This window comes from Gossypium hirsutum, chromosome D02 (genome assembly GCF_007990345.1).
Source record: "Gossypium hirsutum isolate 1008001.06 chromosome D02, Gossypium_hirsutum_v2.1, whole genome shotgun sequence".
Lineage (NCBI taxonomy): Eukaryota > Viridiplantae > Streptophyta > Magnoliopsida > Malvales > Malvaceae > Gossypium > Gossypium hirsutum.
The window spans coordinates 47,624,501-47,645,068 of NC_053438.1; the positions used below are offsets into that span (position 1 = coordinate 47,624,501).

Here is a 20,568-nt window from a genome sequence, read left to right on the forward strand (position 1 = left end):
GCTCATTTTTGTATAGAACTCATGTGTATAATATCAATTTAAATTTTAAAAAAGTTAATCAATATATAATCAATAAAACAATAACATTATTCTTGCTAATATAATATATTTATTTATAACATTAACATTTTTGTATGAAAATAAAAATATGCTTAGTAGATTTTATAATTCTAATAACACAACAACACTATTGAATATTCAAAATATCACTATGCTTGATAGCATTGAAGATTTTCCTTAATAATCTTTTCCTTCACCCTAGATATACAACGACATAACAATGTCATCACCCTAAATATATTGTATATTTAACACAAATAAATATTCAACACAAATAAATATCAAATTTTAATGTATATTCAACACTAATATATATTAAAAAATGTCATAAACTAATGTATATTCAACAACAATCTCAATAGTCTATTGCATATTTAACACTAATACCTAGTATGTTAATGAATTATAATTTCATAGAAAAAAATACTTACAAAGATTGAGAAAGATAGGTAAATATTGTAGAATATTTGAAAGATAGTAGCTAGAAAAAGATAACAATGCTCAAGGAATAAAGAAGCCAAATAAACTTACTTTACTTATCTTGGTGTAAGGGTGTACATATACAATTTTCAACCTCCTCCACATTTTCCATTACTATTTCACTTATTCTTTACTCATACATTGCTTAAAAACGCTTAAGTCAACCTAACTCGCAATGATAAAGGATTCAATAGCAAAAACACCTAAGTCGGCCTAACTTGCAATGATAAAGGATTCAACAGAATACCCTAAAGGCACCCGCGAAGAACAGCAGAAGAACGAAGTAAGAACGAACGTTGAAAGATGAACGAAAGCCACAGAAAAGCAAGAACACTTGAGAGAAAAGTTTGAGTGAATACTCTCAAAATTCTTATTGATAACTTAATGAATTACAATGAGCAAAGAGGTCTCTATTTATAGTTGAGCCTCAAAGTACATCAAAGGCTACAATTAAAAGTTGTATACAATTAGCACTCTAAGACACAATTAGAAGTTGTATACGATTAGAATTCTAAGATTACATAATCATATCTTCTTGGATCACTTTCCATTTTTACTAGGCTCTTGGGATGGGCTTTTAATCTTTCCAGGCAACGGGCCAGTTTGGTTGGGCCAAATGACCTCCTTCAAATACGATGGATCGCACAAGTTTGTCATGGTTGCGTGCTCCCATGCGCAACCCATGACATAAGGGTGTACATATACAATTTTCAACCTCCTCCACATTTTCCATTACTATTTCACTTATTCTTTACTCATACATTGCTTTGTTCCATCATCTCAACTTTGCCTTGCTCTATCATTTCAACCATTTCAACTCTGCCTTTTTTCAACCCTTTACATATGTACGAGAAAGTTATATTTCTCAGCCTTTACATGCTTCCTTTAATTGTTGCATCTAAGCTTCCACTGTTGCATTGAACATGCATGGCATGCAAATCGAAGTCAACACCCCGGGAGATCGATTTTAAAGTCAACACTTGTAGGAACTAACTTTCATTTAAGTCAACTCTTGGAGGTGCCAACTTTGAAGTTGAGACCTTAGGATGTTGATTTCACCTTTCCCTTTTGCAAACTCGACTAGTTTGCTAAATAATTCAGCATCTCAGCTATTGAACAAAATCTTTTTTTAATATTGTACATACAAATAAAAAAAATGGTTAGTATTCTGTTTACTGTCAATAGGGTTTTTTAACTTTACAAGCGAAATTTAATATATGATACATATTTATTTTAATTTATTTTTAATATTTGTTTAGAAATACATGACAGATTTCTTCTCACCTTATAAAATTTTTAACTCATAATGTATTAAATAATTTTACATTAAATTTAAAAAAAAAGCCAAAGGACAACATTCCTATCCTTGGAAACTGAAAATTAGTTAATTACAGGGAAAAACTATAGTCCAAGGAAAATTAGTTAATTACAGGGAAAAACTATAGAGGGATGGATAATATTGTGCTAAGTTGCTGAAATGGCCGAATATAAGCCTTACAATTCCAAAGGCAAGTAAACCCAAACTCAAATAAAACTTCCCACCTTGTTTTCCAACTTCTAGAACCCTCCACGCTCTCCCATAAACCTCCCTCACTTCTTTCAGTAGGGTTTTTAGTTTCACTCCTGTTTCTCTAAACCCAATATTTTATCTTCTTGGCCTTCTCTCTATTTCTCTAGGGCTTTACTTTGATGGCTCCAGTTCTAAGCAGAAGCTTAGCTACTCCATCTTTAGCCTCTCTCCCTTTGACAAACCCCAACAAGGCCTTCAATCTCAGAACCGCTTTTCTACCTCCAAATGCCCTCAACAAGGCCTTCTCTTGCTCTCGATTGAGGTGGAAACTTGAGAAGAGAAACAACCGGATAGCGGTTCGATGTGAGGCTTCAGCTGTAGCTGAGAAAGAGGCCGAAGAGACCTCCGGGGAGAAATTTGAGTACCAAGCCGAGGTGGGTTTCTTTTGCTTTTCCTGGATTTTGCTCTCCTGTTTCTGCTTTTGGTGGAATATTTAGGGATTTACTTGGTGGCTTTATGAGAAAATTAAGGGAAAATGATGTTTGCTTGATGTATTACGACACTTGAAAATTACACTTATTATTATTGGATAAAGCTTTGGTTGGCTAAAGGTAGATGCTTGTTTACATTGAAAGTTTTTACCTATTTTCTATTCGGAAATTAATAGTTTACAAATGGTTGCAGGTTAGTCGCTTGTTGGATTTGATTGTTCACAGTCTATACAGTCATAAAGAGGTCTTTTTGAGAGAGCTTGTAAGGTGAGAATATTTATTTCCTGCTAAAACCATGCTTTTTTTGAAATGAAGAATCAAGTTACTTTTAGTTTAGTTGGTTTTCTGTTTGGACGATTGACGAAGTTCTGTTTTTGTGTTCCAGTAATGCAAGTGATGCTTTAGATAAGCTTAGATTCTTAAGCGTGACTGAACCCTCTCTGCTTGGAGAGTCGGGAGAACTAGAGATACGCATCAAACCTGATCCAGATAATGGGACTATCACTATAACGTATGTTTTTTAATCACCTTCTCGAAAAAAAAAATGATACGAAAAGGACTTAATTAAAAATAAATAAATTTATTTTCAGGGATACGGGAATTGGAATGACCAAAGAAGAGCTTATTGACTGTCTTGGAACAATTGCTCAAAGTGGTACTTCCAAATTTCTTAAGGCTCTTAAGGTGATTTCTTTTGTATTTTGTAAATAACTCTCTCCTTCTAGAAAATAAAGGAAAAAAAAGTGTTTTGGCGAGTGACTTAGCATCTCATTATTTGTAGGAAAATAAGGATCTAGGGGCAGACAATGGTTTGATTGGGCAATTTGGTGTTGGATTCTATTCTGCTTTTCTTGTTGCTGAGAAGGTAACATGCTGTCATCTTAATGATAACTTGCAGTATCATCTTCTGCTTCATGTATGAAGCCTTTTTGTTCAATAATTTTCAAGCTAATTGGGTTGCTTGTTTATATGTTTCTTGAACAGGTTGTTGTGTCCACAAAGAGTCCAAAGTCAGACAAGCAATATGTTTGGGAAGCTGTAGCAGACAGTAGCTCCTATGTGATTAGGGAGGAAACTGATCCAGAAAATATTCTAGTCCGTGGTACACAGATTACACTTTATTTAAGGGTACTCTATCTGTTCATTCTTTTTCCTCTTTTACACCCTATTTGAATGTATTTGCATTTGTATGTTTAAAAATATTAAAGGAAGACGGTAAATAGCATTGAGATTTTAATGTAGTGTTTCGTGCTACAAATACAATTGCCTTAGAAATTTCTGGTTCTTCAAATGTTCAATTCTTCTGAGTGCCATACGTCTATATTGTTCTCCTGCAGTCAGATGACAAGTATGAATTCTCAGATCCCACCAGAATTCAGAATCTGGTGAAGAATTATTCCCAGTTTGTTTCTTTCCCAATCTACACTTGGCAAGAAAAATCAAGGACAGTTGAGGTTAGTGTGCATATTTATTTTCTAATTTGGATATAATTCCTTCCATCAGCACTGATGCTTTAGGCATCTGGAAACAATTTACAACTATCGAATTAATTCTTGTTCCTCCTGCACCATTCCTTCGTGACACCTCAGCTTATCTCTGTGCTGATCCTTTTTCCTGATCTCATATCCGGTGGCAAAGAGTCACTCTGTTTTGTTATAAGCATTTCAATTTTGAGCACATTAAAAATTAGCTCTTAACCATTCTTACTATATTTACATCTTTGAGCAGGTAGAGGAGGAAGAACCACCAAAAGAAGGAGAAGAAAACCCAGAAGTAACTGTTCCATTGCTTTTTGATATTATTGTAGCTAGCAAACTATCTTCTCGGTAAATGTGGTGTTATGGTTGGCTGATGTGATTGTTGACAGGAAGTGAAGAAAAAGAAGACGACTAAAACTGAGAAGTATTGGGACTGGGAATTAGCAAATGAAACAAAGCCAATATGGGTGAGTTTGGTTTTGTCTTCCCAACAATATGCAATTTAAGATGCTCTTTTTCTTAAGAATGCTACTGTATGACCCATATAATTTTATTGTTACAATCATTATTTATGTCTTTTTTTGGGGTCTGTTGTAGATGCGAAATCCTAAGGAGGTCGAAAAAGACGAGTACAATGAATTCTACAAGAAGACTTTCAACGAATTCTTGGATCCGCTTGGATATACTCACTTCACAACAGAGGTATGCATGTGACCATAGTTTATGAATTGAGTTCCTATGAGTAACTAGATTCGTAAAAGTTTCTATGAAAATCATGCAGGGTGAGGTGGAGTTTAGGAGTGTTCTGTATATTCCTAGCATGGGTCCTCTAAACAATGAGGATGTAGTAAACCCAAAAACAAAGAACATACGTTTGTATGTGAAACGTGTATTTATCTCAGATGATTTTGATGGAGAGCTGGTAAGCTTTGACCTGGTCACCTGATACTCTGTTTTTACAATATTGGCTTTTCCAAGACTTTTGGGAGTTTATAATGGTTCTTTGCATTGAATAACATTCGGATAACCAAGAAATGTTATAACCAAAATTTTTTTGGCCTGGTTTGATATCTCGTTCTCCATCCATTTCTTGCATGTTAATGATAAATCCATTTAAAGGTTCTTTGAAATTTTCAACTAGAAAAGTATTTCCGCGTTCTACTTGTATGAGACAATCAAAGATAAATTCTGGATCTTCACAAGAATGTAGGGAAAAGGATTGCTTAATTTCTTTTACTTTGTTCCCTTGCTTCCAGTGACTAAATTATGTAATTTGCATTTCTGTGATGAAAGATATAGTCTTTCCTTGTGTTGGTAGCTTGTTTTATCAAGCTTTAACTTGTACTTGAACTGAATGTTATTTTGTAGTTTCCACGATACTTGAGCTTTGTGAAGGGTGTTGTGGACTCTGATGATCTTCCACTTAATGTTTCTCGAGAGATCCTCCAAGAAAGCCGTATTGTAAGATTAATTTTTTCTATACTTTAATCATATTTTACTGTCACATGTAAAATTATCCTCTGTAAATCCTTATTCTCAGTTTAGGGTCAATGAGCAACTCTGGTAACTATTTAGCAGTTACTGTTATGTTGCCATATTGACTGTATTATGGTTACTGTTTATTAGGTGAGAATTATGAGAAAGAGGCTTGTCAGGAAAACTTTTGACATGATTCAGGAGATTTCTGAAAGTGAAAATAAGGAGGTATATTGTGTGATGGAACCTTAATGTTTATTTTTTCACCATTGCTGACATAACTTTGTCTTTTAACTTGGACTACGGTGAACTTGATTACAGGATTACAAAAAGTTCTGGGAGAACTTTGGCAGGTTCCTAAAGTTGGGATGCATTGAAGACTCTGGTAATCACAAGCGTATAACACCATTGCTTCGGTTTTACACATCAAAAAGTGAAGAGGAATTGACAAGTTTGGACGAGTATGTTGAAAATATGGATGAGAATCAAAAGGCTATTTATTACTTGGCAACCGACAGCTTGAAAAGTGCCAAGACTGCTCCATTCTTAGAGAAGTTGGTTCAAAAAGACATTGAGGTATGTTTTTATATTCGGCATTGGATGTGTAAGGGTCAAATTAAACATGGCCTCAGTTCTTTAGTTGGCTTCATGGCATTTGGAGTAGTTCCAATTTATGTGTGGATAAAATTGATAAGATATTGCCTTGTGAACTACTTGAATCATCTTCAGATAGTCTTATATTTGGAAGTCTCATGAAAAAGCTTAAGAAATTAGTTTAACTGTTGGGTGCTCGTTATAGTTGATAGGATGGCAGAGATTTCCTTTATTCCTTTCGTTATTTATATTGGATAAATCAACTTATTTATCCAACCAAAGAAGTAGGCAAGCCTACATATAGTATAACAAACTGCTTAGCAGTGAAATAAGGACTGTCAAAACAAAAATACTACTGTTAAATCAAATTATTTATTCTTGTTATACTAAGCACATTTTTTTTTCTTTCTTTTCCCCTCTTAGTAGCTGATCTGGTTTCTTTGCATTATAACCGATATAAGCTTCTTTCTTTTAGGTTCTCTATTTAGTTGAGCCTATCGATGAGGTTGCCATTCAGAACCTGCAGACCTACAAAGAGAAGAAATTTGTTGATATTAGCAAGGAAGACTTGGAACTTGGTTGGTGTTTATGGTTTCTTTTATTTATTTATTGGTTGAAGGGGGAGGGGTATCTTCCTTTGGCTGTCTTGCTCTTCATTTCTGATGGCTTTGGTGTGAATCTAATGGAATTTGTTGTTATACCAGGTGATGAAGATGAGGTAAAAGAGAGAGAAACCAAACAAGAGTTCAATCTTCTCTGTGATTGGATAAAGCAACAACTGGGAGACAAGGTGGCCAAAGTCCAAATTTCTAAGCGACTAAGTTCATCGCCTTGTGTGCTTGTTTCTGGCAAGTTTGGATGGTCAGCTAACATGGAAAGGTGAATGATTTTATTTTATTTTTGTTTCTCGCCATAAGTCAAACATGCACTAAATCATTCCTCGACTAATGTTTTCATTATGCAGGTTGATGAAAGCACAAGCGCTTGGAGATACAGCAAGTTTGGAGTTCATGAGGGGAAGAAGGATCCTGGAGATTAATCCAGATCATCCAATTATTAAAGACTTGAATGTAAGACCATTTTAGTTGATCTTGATTGCAGATATTCTAGCGTAGCATTCTTTTAATTAGTTTGTGGAGAACTAGGTGTGTTTGATAGAACAGTTGAAACATTTCTTGGGACCACTGGAACCCAAGAAAGCACAAAGTAGAATGGCTGCATTACACTTGACACTATTAGTTCAGATAACTGCAGACTCTGTTTAAATTATGTGCACTTTGTTTAAGCCGGTAAAAATATTAATTGTTAGAAGTGTATTACGGAAATGTTGATATATCAAGACATGCTGTCCTTGATTTTTGTTTATTCAATGACGGCCATAAGGTAATTAGACAAGTGTATCATGAAAATGTTGATATATCAAGACTTGCTGTCCTTGATTTTCGTTTATTCAATGACAGCCATAAGGTAATTAGCCCTTGTCTAATTATGATGTTAATTTCAATTAATTTTCTTTGCAGGCTGCTTGCAAGAATGCGCCTGAAAGCAGTGAAGCCAAGAGAGCAGTTGACTTGTTGTATGATACAGCATTGATCTCCAGTGGTTTTTCTGTAAGTGGACAGAATCATTTCTTTTGTTCAGCCAACATTTTTGCCGATATGTATTGTTTATGCACCATAAATTTTCTTACGTCTCTCTTTAATCATGCAGCCCGACAGCCCTGCCGAGTTAGGTAACAAGATATATGAGATGATGGCAATGGCACTTGGAGGAAGATGGGGTAGATATGAGGACGATGATGAAGTGGAAGCATCAGAAGTTAGTGCTGCTGAAACTGATACGAGTGCCAGTGAAGCTTCAGAGAACCAAGTGATCGAACCATCGGAAGTAAGGACAGAGAGTGATCCTTGGCAAGATTGAAGTGTCAAAATTTAAATAAAAATTTTCCTGTATTATCTGATTGCTATTAACAAAAGAATCCAGAAGGAAAGAAGAGTTGTGGGTTCGGTTGGGGAAGATGAGGAGGTTAGTGATAATGGCTGTTCCTATGGTGGATTAAAGTCACTTATACGTGATGATTTTAAATTTTAAAGCATTCAAGTAAAGTTGTCTTTTGAGTTGCTGTTTTTCTTCACTTGGATGATAATGGTGGCTTAAATTTCGAGGAGTTTTGCTACATCGTTGAAAATAAAGAGAAAAGTCAACTAACCAGGAGCTAATTGACATATTTAGGGATTCTTACAAGACGATCCAATGAAAATCTGTACTAAATGTGTAAATCGTATTGGCTTAGCGAGGCAAGTGTCAGATATAAAAACAAAACCCCCTTTTAAAAGCTGGATTGTGTGAACAACAATTTATTGGGTTTACAGGGCAGGACAGAGCCGGCAGCAGCCTGTTAAAATACAGTTGTTGACATTATAAACGTTCTTTTCAACGTCCAAATCATCTTCCTGAAGGCACCTTCCTCTGTTGGCATCTTTCGACTGTCATCAGGCCGATTCATAGATAGCTTGTAGCTATTGTTCGCCGCTTCCGTTTAAGCCACTTGACATGCCTGCAACTAATCTGTAGAAGGCATTGAATTTTTGAGAGAAGGAAATATTTAGAAAGACATTTTTTTTAAACACACTCGTATACTAAATATATTATGCTTTCAGTCGTAAGCACCAGCCAAAACTGCCAAATTACATTCAGCCTTCTGTTCTATTTGTTTAATCTCAACTTACAAGTAACCACTCCTAATAAAATAAGAGATTGTTGAATTAGTTCAACTTCAAATAAAGAATTACATCATTGACAATGCCGGCATCCGGAGCATATTCAAAGCACTTTACCGATCCGAGATATATTATAGTTGTTACTTTTGTACTGACATATAAAACACCAGCTTTTCTAAGACAGGCTCATTCATTCAAAAAGCAGGATCTTATCCAATCATTCCCTGTTCCAACAGACAATGGCTTCTTTCTCAATAGAAGATTTTGTTGGTGATGGGGTTCTCAAGGAATTGATTCCAAAGTTATTAGAAGAAGGTTGGGATGACGTTCCAACTTTAAAGATCATGAATCCAGAGGATATGGATGCAATCAATATGACACAACATCAAAAGGTTAAAAATCTTTTCACCTCTCTAAGTAGAGTAAATTATCACTGTGTATTCTTATTTCTATGTTCTTCAGGATGCTCTGGAGATCAGAACGTACCTTCATGATCGAGCTCTGATGCAATATGGAGATAAGTTAGAGGCCTCCAGGAAAAGCCTACCTGAGCTCCTTAACTTAAGCACCGAGGATCTGTCTTCGCAATTTGGCATGAAAGGGGCCACATTGCACGTTTCACAGATAGAAACAATAAATGCACCGATCCTCTACCCAAATCTTATGGCCTCCCTGCAAGGAAACTCACAGTTACACCATCTAGAAGTAACACCATTTATAAGATGCAAACCATAAGAAAATCCTTCTGCAGGAGCAGCACAAACAATGACAGGTCGCTGGAAGAATCACTGGCTGATTTCAAGATTAAAGATGGATACATATTTAAAGGGATTGTTGCTGCAGGACCAGCTGAGCCTCGAGCATGCGGTTGCATTCAACCTCCTCCTGTGGTTGACAATGTGGCACCTTACTCTGCTATTGAAAACATATCAGTTCAGAGATTAACTCCTGAGTATAAGATTGGAATGGAGCGTTTGGTGAAAACCAAGACTCCACCTATGAAAGCTTCAGAACTCTGGCGAGATAAGCCGGCTGTTCTCCTATGCATTCGACGGCCAGGGTAAAGTCACTTATCATATCCTGCTATTTCCTTTAACTGATCCATAAAATAAAAGCAAAATCGAGATATATTCAGTGATAAGAACTGAGTGTCTTGCATAATCACTCGTTGATATGTTTAGATGAAAGGAACCATTTATTTTACTGACATGGAAACTATGATAAATCTTTTGCCACATGATTACAGGTGCATTATGTGCAGAGCTGAAGCTCACCAGCTCTATGCCAAAAAGCCAATATTTGATGCACTGGGAATTCAAATGTTTGCAGTTCTTCATGAACATATAGAATCAGAGGTGCCTGGTATACTTCAAAATATTTCTCCAATAAACTCCTATTTCATTTCCTCAGATATCAAATCTTGATGCAGATAAAAGACTTTTGGCCACGTTATTGGGGTGGGGTTGTGGTCTTCGACCGGACTACGGGATTCTTCAAAGCTCTTGGAGGTGGGAAATTACTTAAAGACAAGTTTCTATCAGGATTTGTGTTCAACCCCAGGGCTATTGCAAATTATAAACGTGCAAAATCTATGGGAATAGAACAAAATTTCAAAGGAGAAGGTGAAATTAAGGGTGGCCTTTTTATAGTTGGTCCAGGAGGAACTGGACTAGCTTACCAGTTTATAGAGAGGAATTTTGGAGATTGGGCTCCTGTAGCTGAAGTTGTAGAGATATGTGCTCGATTAAAAGTAATTGCTAGGAACTCTCTTAATTCCAAATCATGGTATCACTAATTATCATCCAATTAACGCAAACCAACTTTTGTTTCTACAAAATGGTGCAGAATCAACAGCAAGATGAAGGAGATTCTAGCAGATCACCGCAAGAACACAAGTGCAGTGGTTCCTCATAGTTCAAACTTTCTATCGTTGTTGGAATAAACAAAGTGCATGCAATGTTCTCGGTCTTTAACATTGCTCAACGGCTTGTATTATGAAATGGAGAATACCACTACGGATTGGATTGACATTTTCTTTTTGAATAAAATGCAATTCGATGATTCATAATAACATAAAATTTGAGTGAAACAATAATTATGTACCTTCTCAAAGGTGTTGGATTTTTGAAGAAGGAGAGGTTGAAACCGAAGCAAAAGATGAAAAATGGAGAAGTTAATTTTTGGTGAACTATTTCATTAAAAAATTGATACTTTGTTTACATGAAAAATCATGCTTAAATAAGCTAAAAATACTAATAAAATATTACAACTTGGCTTAATTCAATGACTAGATTTTTGTAACTTTCTTTTTCATTTGTTGGTTTCTGTCTAATCGCCTGCCAAAATGTTTAATCAAAATTTATCACAATTTCAGTGTAAGTTGGCAAGTTGGCAACTTGCAGAGTGAAGAGCTCGCAGGTGAGCTCTCATGCTTGGTGAGCTCGCAGTGTTGGTGAGCTATTCTGGTGAGCTCGCAGTTCGCAGGTGAGCTCACAGTCTTGGTGAGCTTGCATCTTTTAGTGAGCTTGCACATTTGGTGAGCTCGCAGTTCACAGTTAGCAGGTGAGCTCGCACTCTTGGTGAGCTCGCTTCTTTTGGTGAGCGAGCTCGCATCTTTTGGTGAGCTCGCACATTTGGTGAGCTCGCAGTTCACAGTTAGCATGGCTGGTCATTTCACAACACTCCTCCTTGACCTCCATGCTTTGAACTCCAATATCATAACGCAACTTTTCAAACATCATCTTCACAAGGGATTTTGTTAGAGTATCAAGAGGTTAGCATCTTTGCCTACTCTTAAGCTAGTGCTTCGATGAGCTCACATTTTTATGACCTTGCACTTTTGTAGCACACATTTCATTTAGCTTGTAGCTTGCACTTTTCATAGCTCGCACATCAATCAACACACATTTTTGTTGAGTTCACAACTAGCATTTTGGTTAGCTTACAGGTTCACACTTCATCCTGCTGCTTGCTACTGCATGATTGGCTAACTTTGAATACTTTTTCTTGACCATTTTGCAACAAGCGCCAATGTTGTTTTCTTGTGCAACTTCTTCAAAAATTGTAGGCTCCCATACTGCTAAGTCACATCTATGATAAGCTTCAACAATAGACCTAGTGCTTTTAACAAGAAGATCATCAAAGCCTTCATCTTCATCTTTATCTTCAACTTTAGTTATCTTCTCAACTGTTTTTGACTTGCACACTTGACTAAGGAACTTATTGTTCACGTGTCCCTGTCTTTTGTGCCAACTATATGATTTATCTACTGAACTGGTATAGGCTCTCAAGGCCATAAAATTCCAATCCAGCATAAAGCTTCTATTATCCATAGGGACTGTCACAACTTCCTGTCCTAATGAATAAAATATAGTGCAGTTTTTTCTTTGAAAACAACAGTGTATTTCTTCCCAATCAATTGACCAATGCTAAGGAGATTATGATCTACCTCAAGAACTAAAAGCACATCTATAATTATTTTAGTCCCTGTAGGAGTGCTGATTAGCACATCTCCTTTTCCTACTACTTCAATGTACTGTCCATTTCCAACTCTAACTTGTGAAATGCAACTTCTGTCAATCTGCTTAAAGATGCTTTCATCTGAAGCCATGTGGTTTGTGCATCCATTGTCAACAAGCCAATTATTTCTTTGTTTGTTGGAAGGTTTGCTTGGTGCCACTAACTGGGCTTCACAAGAGATAGCGAGCTTGGCTTCGCAAGAGGCAGTGAACATCATTTCTTCTTGATCTGCTTCTGCTGTCTGTGTTTGAGCATTTTGTTGTTGTTGTGCGTTCCCATTATTCTTGCACACCCTCTCCATATGCCCAAATTGTTTGCAACTTCTACATTGAATATTTGGCTTGGACCAACAATACCCCTCTAGGTGATTGGTCTTTTTGCAATGAGAACATAGTGGATTTTTCTCCTTGCCACCATCTCTCCAACTATCATCTTTCTTCTCTGTCCAATCCTTTTCTTCATTGTTTGAAGAGCTCACAACATCTCTGTTTCTGGTTTGAAAAGATCCTTTAGTATGTCCTTCTCTGCTTGCCTTTCTTTGTTCTAGAGCATACAGAAAATTGATTAGCTCTGAGAGTGAGATGATTGATAGATCCCTAGAATCTTCCAGTGAGGATATATTTGATTTGTATCTCTCAAGAAGTGTGATAACCACTTTCTCAACTACTCAACTATCAGGGAACTGATCACCTACTAGTCTTATCTGGTTCACCATTGCCATGATTCGATCTAAATATTGCTTCACCGTTTCAACTTCTTTCATATTGAGGTTTTCAAAATCTTGTCTGAGATTTATCATCTGTTGCTGCCTTGTCTTCTATGATCCTTGGAACTCCTCTTTGAGCTTATCCCAAGCTTGTTTGGGAGTTTCACAGGCCATGATTCTTGTGAAGATCACGTCTGAAACAACATTTTGTAGGCAAGACATCGCCTTATGTTTTTTGGGCACATTCCTCACTATGCTGTTTCATTTGAGCAAGAGTGGGATTTGGCCTCAACACTAGTGGTTCTATTTCAGCATTTACAACCTCCCAAAGATCAAATGCTTGAAGAAAGGTTTTCATTTTTACCACCAAGATGTGGTAGTTTTCACTTGTAAAAACAGAGGGTGGTGGTGGTGTAAAGTTTGTTGAAGACATTTTTTATGAAAAGCAGGCCTCAAAGATAAAATAGTAATAAAATATTATAACCTGGCTTAATTTAGTGGCTAGATTCATGTAACTTTCTTTTTCATTTGCTGGTTTCTGTCTAATCGTCTGCCAAAATGTTTAATCAAAATTTATTATAGTTTCAGTGCAAGTTGGCAAGTTGGCAACTTGCAGAGTGAAGAGCTCGCAGGTGAGCTCTCATGCTTGGTGAGCTTGTAGTGTTGGTGAGTTGTTCTAGTGAGCTCGCACGCAGTTCGCAGGTGAGCTTATACATTTGGTGAGCTCGCAGTTTGCAGTTAGCATAGATGGTCATTTCGCAACAAAAGGGTCAAAAACAATTTTTCTCTTCTTCCTTTACATGGAACTCTTCATTTTCTTTTTCATTGCATTTTTTCCAAACACACTCTATTTTAGATTACATATCCATCAAAGGGCAACCCCCACAAACACATTTTCTTTTTCATTGCATTTTTTCATTGCATTGGGGAATGGATTTTCTTTGGTTTGGTTGTCAATTTGAGTGCAGATTTTTAGTAACCAACAGTAGTGGTTGGAGTTTGAAAGACACTTTTTTTTTTGGCATAATCATTCTATTTGGGCCCAACTTTACAAGAAAAAATAATTTTACTCCTTTATTTAATTTTTTTGTCTCTTTTATATCTTATACTTGTATTGTTTGTCCAATCACTTTAAAATGGATGAAAAAGTTAACATTTGTTAACTTTACTGATATGATATACATGTGGATTGCCACGTGTGTGCCACATTAAAAAATAATTAATTTTAAAAAAAATAAAATATTTTTTAATTATTTTTATACTTCCTTAATAATTTTAATAATTTTTAATTTAAAAAAAGTTATAAATTTTTTGAATTTAAAAAAATAATTAATTGCTAACGTCACATTAGCAAAGTTAACAAAAGTTAATTTTTACATCCATTTCTGGGATTTGACAAACAATGTAAATTTAAGGGTTAAAAAAGATAAAAAAAATTAAATAGATGGCTAAAATAGTTTTTGTTTCGTTATAAAAGGTGGTCTTCACTGTGTTACTTATTTTTTTTAAAAAAAAATTTGATTGTAAGATAAAATTAGTGAGAAACAAAATTCTGAATATGAATTGTAGGACAAATATAGAATATATATATTTAAGCTAATGTTGCATTTTTTTTAATGATGTTAAATTTTGGTTAAATTATTTGATATTTCACATTTCAAGTTTAAATGCTTTTATGTTATGTTTCATTTTTAATTTAAATAATTTGAAGTAGACTTAGATTTTAATTTAATTAAGATGTAATTTTATAAGGAAGTTTTTCGAGTTGAATTATTCATGATTGGTCCTTGTTATGGCCCTACAAGGTTAGGTCATAACATGCTCCTTATAATTAGGTCTACATTTTTATTGATTTGGTTGCAAGGAATTCTTGGATTTTTTACTTGAAGCTTATCAAGTCATGCTCTCTCCCCTACCTAATCTCTCATCTCATCTCATGTCATCTCATCAGTTACTTTTTAAGCATCATGGTAACTCTATCGGCTTGCCTCCACATTCCAGTGGCGATTTGGTGCTAATAATTGGTTATAGCTTGCATATGAAGGGTCCAAGATATAAAAGATTTTAAGTGCACTTTCATCCACTTCTAGGAAGCATTATTGACTTTGTGGGCAATTCTATCTTGTAGGAAGCATTATTGACTTTGAAAGGACTATCATAGGTTAAGGTCTTAGAGAGAAATCATGAATTCTATATTAGTTGTGCATTAGAGTTGTTCTAGGAATATAAGTGTTTACACTAATATCTTTTATGAACAAAACTATGAGATTCAGTGGATAAAAATAGACAATATTTTATATTTAGTATCAGCATTAACCTTGTGCAACTAAAAATAATACACCCTTGTTAAAGTTAAAGAAAACATGCAAACTTTATTCGAATTTCTATCCAATCAAGTTTAAATAAATTTAGTCAAATTTTTATGGTTCAGAATTCTAGTAAGGTGAGACTGATGGAGAACCTTGCTTCCCACTACTCCATTATAAGAACAATGAAACGAAATCTGCATTTCCCAGATGTTTGCTTCATCCATGGCCTTGCTCCAAATGGCTAGAATACAGTTCATGACTTGACTATTATATTATATGCTGTTTGGCTTGACTGTCAGACATATTATTCCACTGGAATATAATTTATTACTATTATTATCTAAACAAATGAAGCATAGAACAGATTTGCATCTCATATCTTGGGAGGATCAGGTTCAATGTTAAATATAAAAGAGGACAAGACAGGAAAAGGATAAGACACTCACCCCCATTGTTTATTAGGACATCTTTCCATGATTTCTTGTCCCCAGCCCTCCTGTACTATTCTATTCCTCTTAAACATATTACAGATTTCTATGGACTTAAAGGAATCAATCTTCTGATAAATTCCAGTGTTTAATTTGGTCTTGGTAAGGAATAGCAATTTTAGTTATCCATCTTTGTTCCCTTTTAACTTTTTCCTTTGTTTTATGCATATTCGGACATTATATCCTTAATAAACAAATGCATAAATTGCATCTATGAGCTGAACAAATTACTTCTCATAGCCATCTGTAAATTACAGGAGATCATCTAATACTACTAGATAACAGCATAAAACTCCTATATCACAAAAGCTTCCCATAATCAATCTATACATTCTAATCCACCTTACCCCCTGATTAGGACACCAATACATTCCCATAATCAAAGGACTTCCATTTCCCTCTATATATCTATTGGTTGAACAAGTGAGAAAACGAAATTCCGTCTCACCATATGGTGACAGCAAATGTTTATACTTAACCTTCAACAGAGTGGTTCGCATTCCCTTGGCTACCTTCATGAATGCTTGGCATATATATAGTAAGTAGTGGAGCTATAATGAATTGCCTGGCATAGAGTGATAGACACTTAAGGATCAAAGTTCTACTTTCGTATTACCGGATGGTCTTGGCCCTGCAAAAGCATTAGATCAATTTCAATCAGATCCGAGGACATTTGGCCTACGAGATAGGACATTAATAGAAGGGGAGTAATACCATTTACATTTAGGCTGTCAGAAGGAGCACTGGTTCCTTAGTTCATTTGAACAACATTGTGGAGCTCATCCTCCCATGCATTCGAGTGCTAGAACCAAATATAGAAAGTTAAATTTGTAAAACTCGCAAACTCATGATGTTAAGCAGATAAATTTTTTCACATTCGCAACCCTTCAAAAAGATGTTAAAAGACCTACAAAAAATGAAGGAAAACCTGATTGGGCTCCTTCAATCCTCCAGTCATCGATGTCAACTGAGAACTAAGAGCTTTATGAATAACATCAGAACTATTCCCTATAACAGGAAGAGGAGCTTGAACAAGTCCAGGTTGAGACGGATGCAATGGAGGATAACCCATAGATAAATCCGGAGAAAATCCCAGAGTCGAAGAAGGGCCAGCTCGCGATTGAATAATCTGTAATCAATGAAGACAGATGAGATGCAGCACATGTAGACATGAGGGATTGTTAAACTTATGCCTCATCAACTTACATCTTTTGCAAGAAGCGCTTCTATACTAAAATCCAGCCTCGGGTTAACTGTCGCAAGTTTCATTGACAGAAACTGCAAAAAGGAAGAAAATGACATGACACTCATTAGAAATTCTAAAGGGTACATGCAAAATGAGTGAAAATTATAGTATGAAAATTTCATAGATGACTATAGATATTCAAACTGTGAATCCATCCATCAATTATCGGATGCAAGGTGGTCATGATTATACCACCAAATAAGCCCTGAAGTTGTAATAATATTTATATCAAATAACAAATTTACTTTCTTTTTCATTTGCGTATTGACAAAATTGTTTTAATAAGATTGAAGTGTCTACAATTCCATCATTACCAATTACACTAGATTACTAGGGGACGAAAATGGAGTCATAAATTCTGCTCCAATACCTCAACCTGCCGCTGAAGTGACTGCACATAGTTAATGATTTCATCAAGCATCACTGCCTTGCCTGTGACCTGCAAGAACCAATTAACTCTTCCAATATAAACTACAATATCTGTTGTGAATATTGCTGAGGAGTTGATTTGATTCTACTCCATACGCTATAGGGTCCAAGATATCACACCTTGCTGCAACCAGGTACAAGGTCCTGAAGAAACTTCATCCTTTCACTGATCTTTTCTCTTCTTACCTGAGGTATTAGCCAATGAACTCTAAACTAAACAAGAAGGACGATCTAAATATTGCTAATTTTCAAAGAGTATTCCATACAAAATTTACCCTTTCTGCAAGACTATGGCTGTTTGTTGCCTGGCCCCTTCGGGCTCTCACATGGATGTATTCTTCTTTTGGTGGATGAGAAGCTGGAGACCCTTGCTTCCCTGTAGTCTTATTGATCATCATAGATTGCTTCTGTTGATTTTCAGGACTATCCTTTGCAGTCTTAGTAGATGTTTGGCCTCCCTTAGCTCGATCAATCTCGGCATCCTGCCCATAAACTTGGCAATCAAGACTTTGACTATAAACAAAAAATTTACAATGGATCAAGGAAACAATTTGATAACATTTTTACCTGTAAACTCTTTTTTCTTTTCTTCGAGCTAAGACCCTTAGCTGAAGGCTCACCACCTGTACCATCCAACGCAGATGGTTCATCTTGGCCCCCATCACGACTGCTAATCTCAGCCTCATCGGATTCATTACCAGAACCACCAGTTCCTTGTTTTGCTTCTTCGTTAGGCTGCATATGACTTTCACTTTTCCTTTCATTCTCAAGCGGGCTTGCTTTAGCCCTATTTTCAACTCGCAAACCAGCATCCCTAGTAGCTTCAGTGGCATCCAACTTACTTTTCTGAGATTCCATAACAGATACGGATTTCATCCCATTGACTGCAAAAATATCATCAGGTCCTTGCATCAACCCCACACCCCTAGCATACAGACCCATAGGCTCAGGAACACCAAAAGGGTTCACCATATCACTAAAATTCCCCCCATTAAAGCTAGAGAACCTGGCAGCACGCTCAATGAAAGCTGAATCAGCTGGCAACTGAGATAGACTCTGTGCTAGAATCCCAGTTGTATTTGGTAAAAAAATTCCGCCTTTCAACATCGCACTTGCGGCATTCCAACCCATATCAAATGGTCTATCAATACTACTTCTCAAAGAGTTAGGAAGACCTTTTCCAATTTCCATTGCATTTGAAGAGTTTGCACCGTTTTGTACACTAAAGTCACAAAATCCCATGTTTGGTGAATTAGAAGGGTGCTCCCAAAGACTAGAACCAAATGAGTCTACCAATGAAGCGGAGGCACAAGAAGAACCAATAGCCAGTGGATTAGTAGTAGGAACTAAACTCATACCAGCACTGGTGAGATTGGCACCACCAAACTGCCAATCTGATGACAAAACAGGTGCCTGGTAGTTTATGTTGTTATGCTCATCCCTCTTTCCAAGCTCATATTTATCCTTCTCACCTATATCCATCTCTCTTTCAACAAGAGTAGCAGAGGAAAACTCAGCCTATGCCTTTCTCCACAAGTATGTTTTAACACCTAGCCAACAACAGTTCCAAGTTAGGCTGATAAAAAGAAACTAAGCCTTAAGAATTGACCATTGCCTAAATAGACCATAAAAGAGACAGGTAGAAAACAAATCAAATGGGAAAGTGATTTAATCCTTTGACAATATATTGAGTCCACATTAACTTTAACAACAAGCTTCAAGCTAAGTCCACAATGAGACTGAAACCTACAATATAAACAAGTTATAATCCTAAAAGGCTGAAATTCACCCACCCCAAAAGAAAGCCATAGAAACTGCTCAGAACAAGTATCAAGGAAAACCCCACTTCATTTAATGAATCCCCCCAACACCAGAAGTGAAATTATGTAGCAAAGATCCCCACTAGCTGGAACAGACAATTTCCAAAGCAACAACTGGAAACTGGAATTTGGGAGTACCTAAATTTGCACAAAGAAAAAAAAAAGCTTTCTTCAAGACCAAAAAAAAAGACAACATAACAGAGAAAAAAGGAAGTTCAAAGAAGAGGTGTAAGAAAGATATTAAAAGTCTACTAGAAGCAATCAATTGAACCAGAAAAAAAAAGAACAATGATTTCAGTACTGTAAATAAAGTCACTCATTCAAAACCCTAGTCAAGAGTTGTAGCAGAGAAAACCCAGAAAGAGAGAGATAGAGGGAACACATATAAAAGTGGGGAGAGAAAGATACCCATTTCCAGATTCTGTGCTTACTTTTTTGTACTCTCTCTGCTCTCTCATTCAAGGCCCTTTTTTTTTAAACACTCTAGGCACACAAAGATTAGTTTTTTTTTTTATGATTTTGAGCTGTTCTTTTTGCTCAGCAACAGAGCAACTCTGCTACAAAACAGTCAAAAAAGAAGCAGTGAAGAAAAAGTAATAAAGGAGAGACTTTTATTACTTCAGAGTTTAGATTTAGAGTGAGAAAAAAAAAAGGAAATGGGTAATTGTCTACTTTGAACAAGAGAGAAGAGGAAAGGCAAAGGTCCTGCATTTATAACCCACGCTTGCATAAAAAAGAGAGCTCTTTGATCATTAACCACCGCCACTGGCTTCCTTCAAACTCAAAGCTTTAATTTACTTAGTAAAATTTTAGTTATAATTATACCCATTTGATCAACCATCTGACACTGCCAACTCTCATTGGAAGATTTTCTTTTCTCCTATTGTTATTATACTTTAGATTATAAAAATATTTTGGGAGGAGAGCTTCAATATCTTTAATGGAGTTTTGTTTGAACAAATCTCAAATTTAAATACCCATACTGGGGGGTCCTGCAATGCAATGGACATAATAATTATTGAAAATTTCATTTTCATTAACAGCTTTCTCTATTTTGATAACTTCACTATCTTATCCATCTTTCCGCTGTGTTTTTCTTTGTAAAATGGAGAAGACAAATGCTAGTTAATAATATTGATTGGAAATTTAGTTAATGTAGATTACATAATTTGGCAATTGACATGGTGAAATTTTTTCATCAACGTATTTAATGGTCGTGGAAAAGGCGGTCTCAATCGACGA

General features: G+C 35.9%; 3 protein-coding genes and 1 pseudogene across 15 annotated transcripts; 3 read left to right on the forward strand and 1 right to left on the reverse strand.

Annotated features, from left to right (window-relative positions):
* The first annotated feature begins 1,965 nt into the window (after positions 1 to 1,965).
* On the forward strand, positions 1,966 to 8,209 carry LOC107936466 (heat shock protein 90-5, chloroplastic). 2 transcript variants are annotated; one of them, XM_016869197.2, is made up of 19 exons: positions 1,966 to 2,484; positions 2,735 to 2,808; positions 2,927 to 3,052; positions 3,132 to 3,225; positions 3,323 to 3,406; positions 3,526 to 3,669; positions 3,879 to 3,995; positions 4,270 to 4,314; positions 4,409 to 4,486; positions 4,617 to 4,721; positions 4,801 to 4,941; positions 5,388 to 5,480; positions 5,646 to 5,723; positions 5,817 to 6,071; positions 6,565 to 6,667; positions 6,794 to 6,968; positions 7,054 to 7,159; positions 7,610 to 7,699; positions 7,800 to 8,209. In XM_016869197.2, the coding sequence occupies exons 1-19, from the start codon at positions 2,230 to 2,232 to the stop codon at positions 8,007 to 8,009; spliced, it is 2,373 nt and encodes a 790-aa protein (XP_016724686.2). In that variant the 5' UTR covers positions 1,966 to 2,229; the 3' UTR covers positions 8,010 to 8,209. The 2 variants fall into 2 exon arrangements, with proteins under 2 accessions (XP_016724686.2, XP_016724692.2); XM_016869203.2 differs by lacking the exon at positions 4,801 to 4,941 and having other exon boundaries at positions 2,017 to 2,484.
* An 839-nt stretch (positions 8,210 to 9,048) lies between these two features.
* Positions 9,049 to 10,949, forward strand: LOC107922275 (uncharacterized; annotated as a pseudogene).
* Positions 10,233 to 10,723, forward strand: LOC107936479 (peroxiredoxin-like 2A). Its single transcript, XM_016869214.2, has 2 exons — positions 10,233 to 10,559; positions 10,655 to 10,723. Exons 1-2 carry the CDS (start codon positions 10,233 to 10,235, stop codon positions 10,721 to 10,723), a joined length of 396 nt encoding a protein of 131 aa, XP_016724703.2.
* A 5,096-nt stretch (positions 10,950 to 16,045) lies between the features above and the next one.
* Positions 16,046 to 20,265, reverse strand: LOC107936488 (transcription factor bHLH49). Of its 12 annotated transcripts, none has more exons than XM_016869267.2 (10): positions 19,735 to 20,265; positions 19,300 to 19,464; positions 18,074 to 19,056; positions 17,782 to 17,988; positions 17,627 to 17,692; positions 17,448 to 17,516; positions 17,038 to 17,109; positions 16,760 to 16,960; positions 16,546 to 16,633; positions 16,046 to 16,462 (listed from the first exon to the last, which is right to left on the reverse strand). In XM_016869267.2, exons 3-9 carry the CDS (start codon positions 18,986 to 18,988, stop codon positions 16,583 to 16,585), a joined length of 1,581 nt encoding a protein of 526 aa, XP_016724756.2. In that variant the 5' UTR covers positions 18,989 to 19,056; positions 19,300 to 19,464; positions 19,735 to 20,265; the 3' UTR covers positions 16,046 to 16,462; positions 16,546 to 16,582. The 12 variants fall into 12 exon arrangements, with proteins under 12 accessions (XP_016724756.2, XP_016724748.2, XP_016724727.2 ...); XM_016869259.2 differs by having other exon boundaries at positions 16,553 to 16,633; positions 16,743 to 16,960; positions 19,735 to 20,125; XM_016869238.2 differs by having other exon boundaries at positions 16,743 to 16,960; positions 19,758 to 20,123.
* Between the last annotated feature and the right edge of the window lie 303 nt (positions 20,266 to 20,568).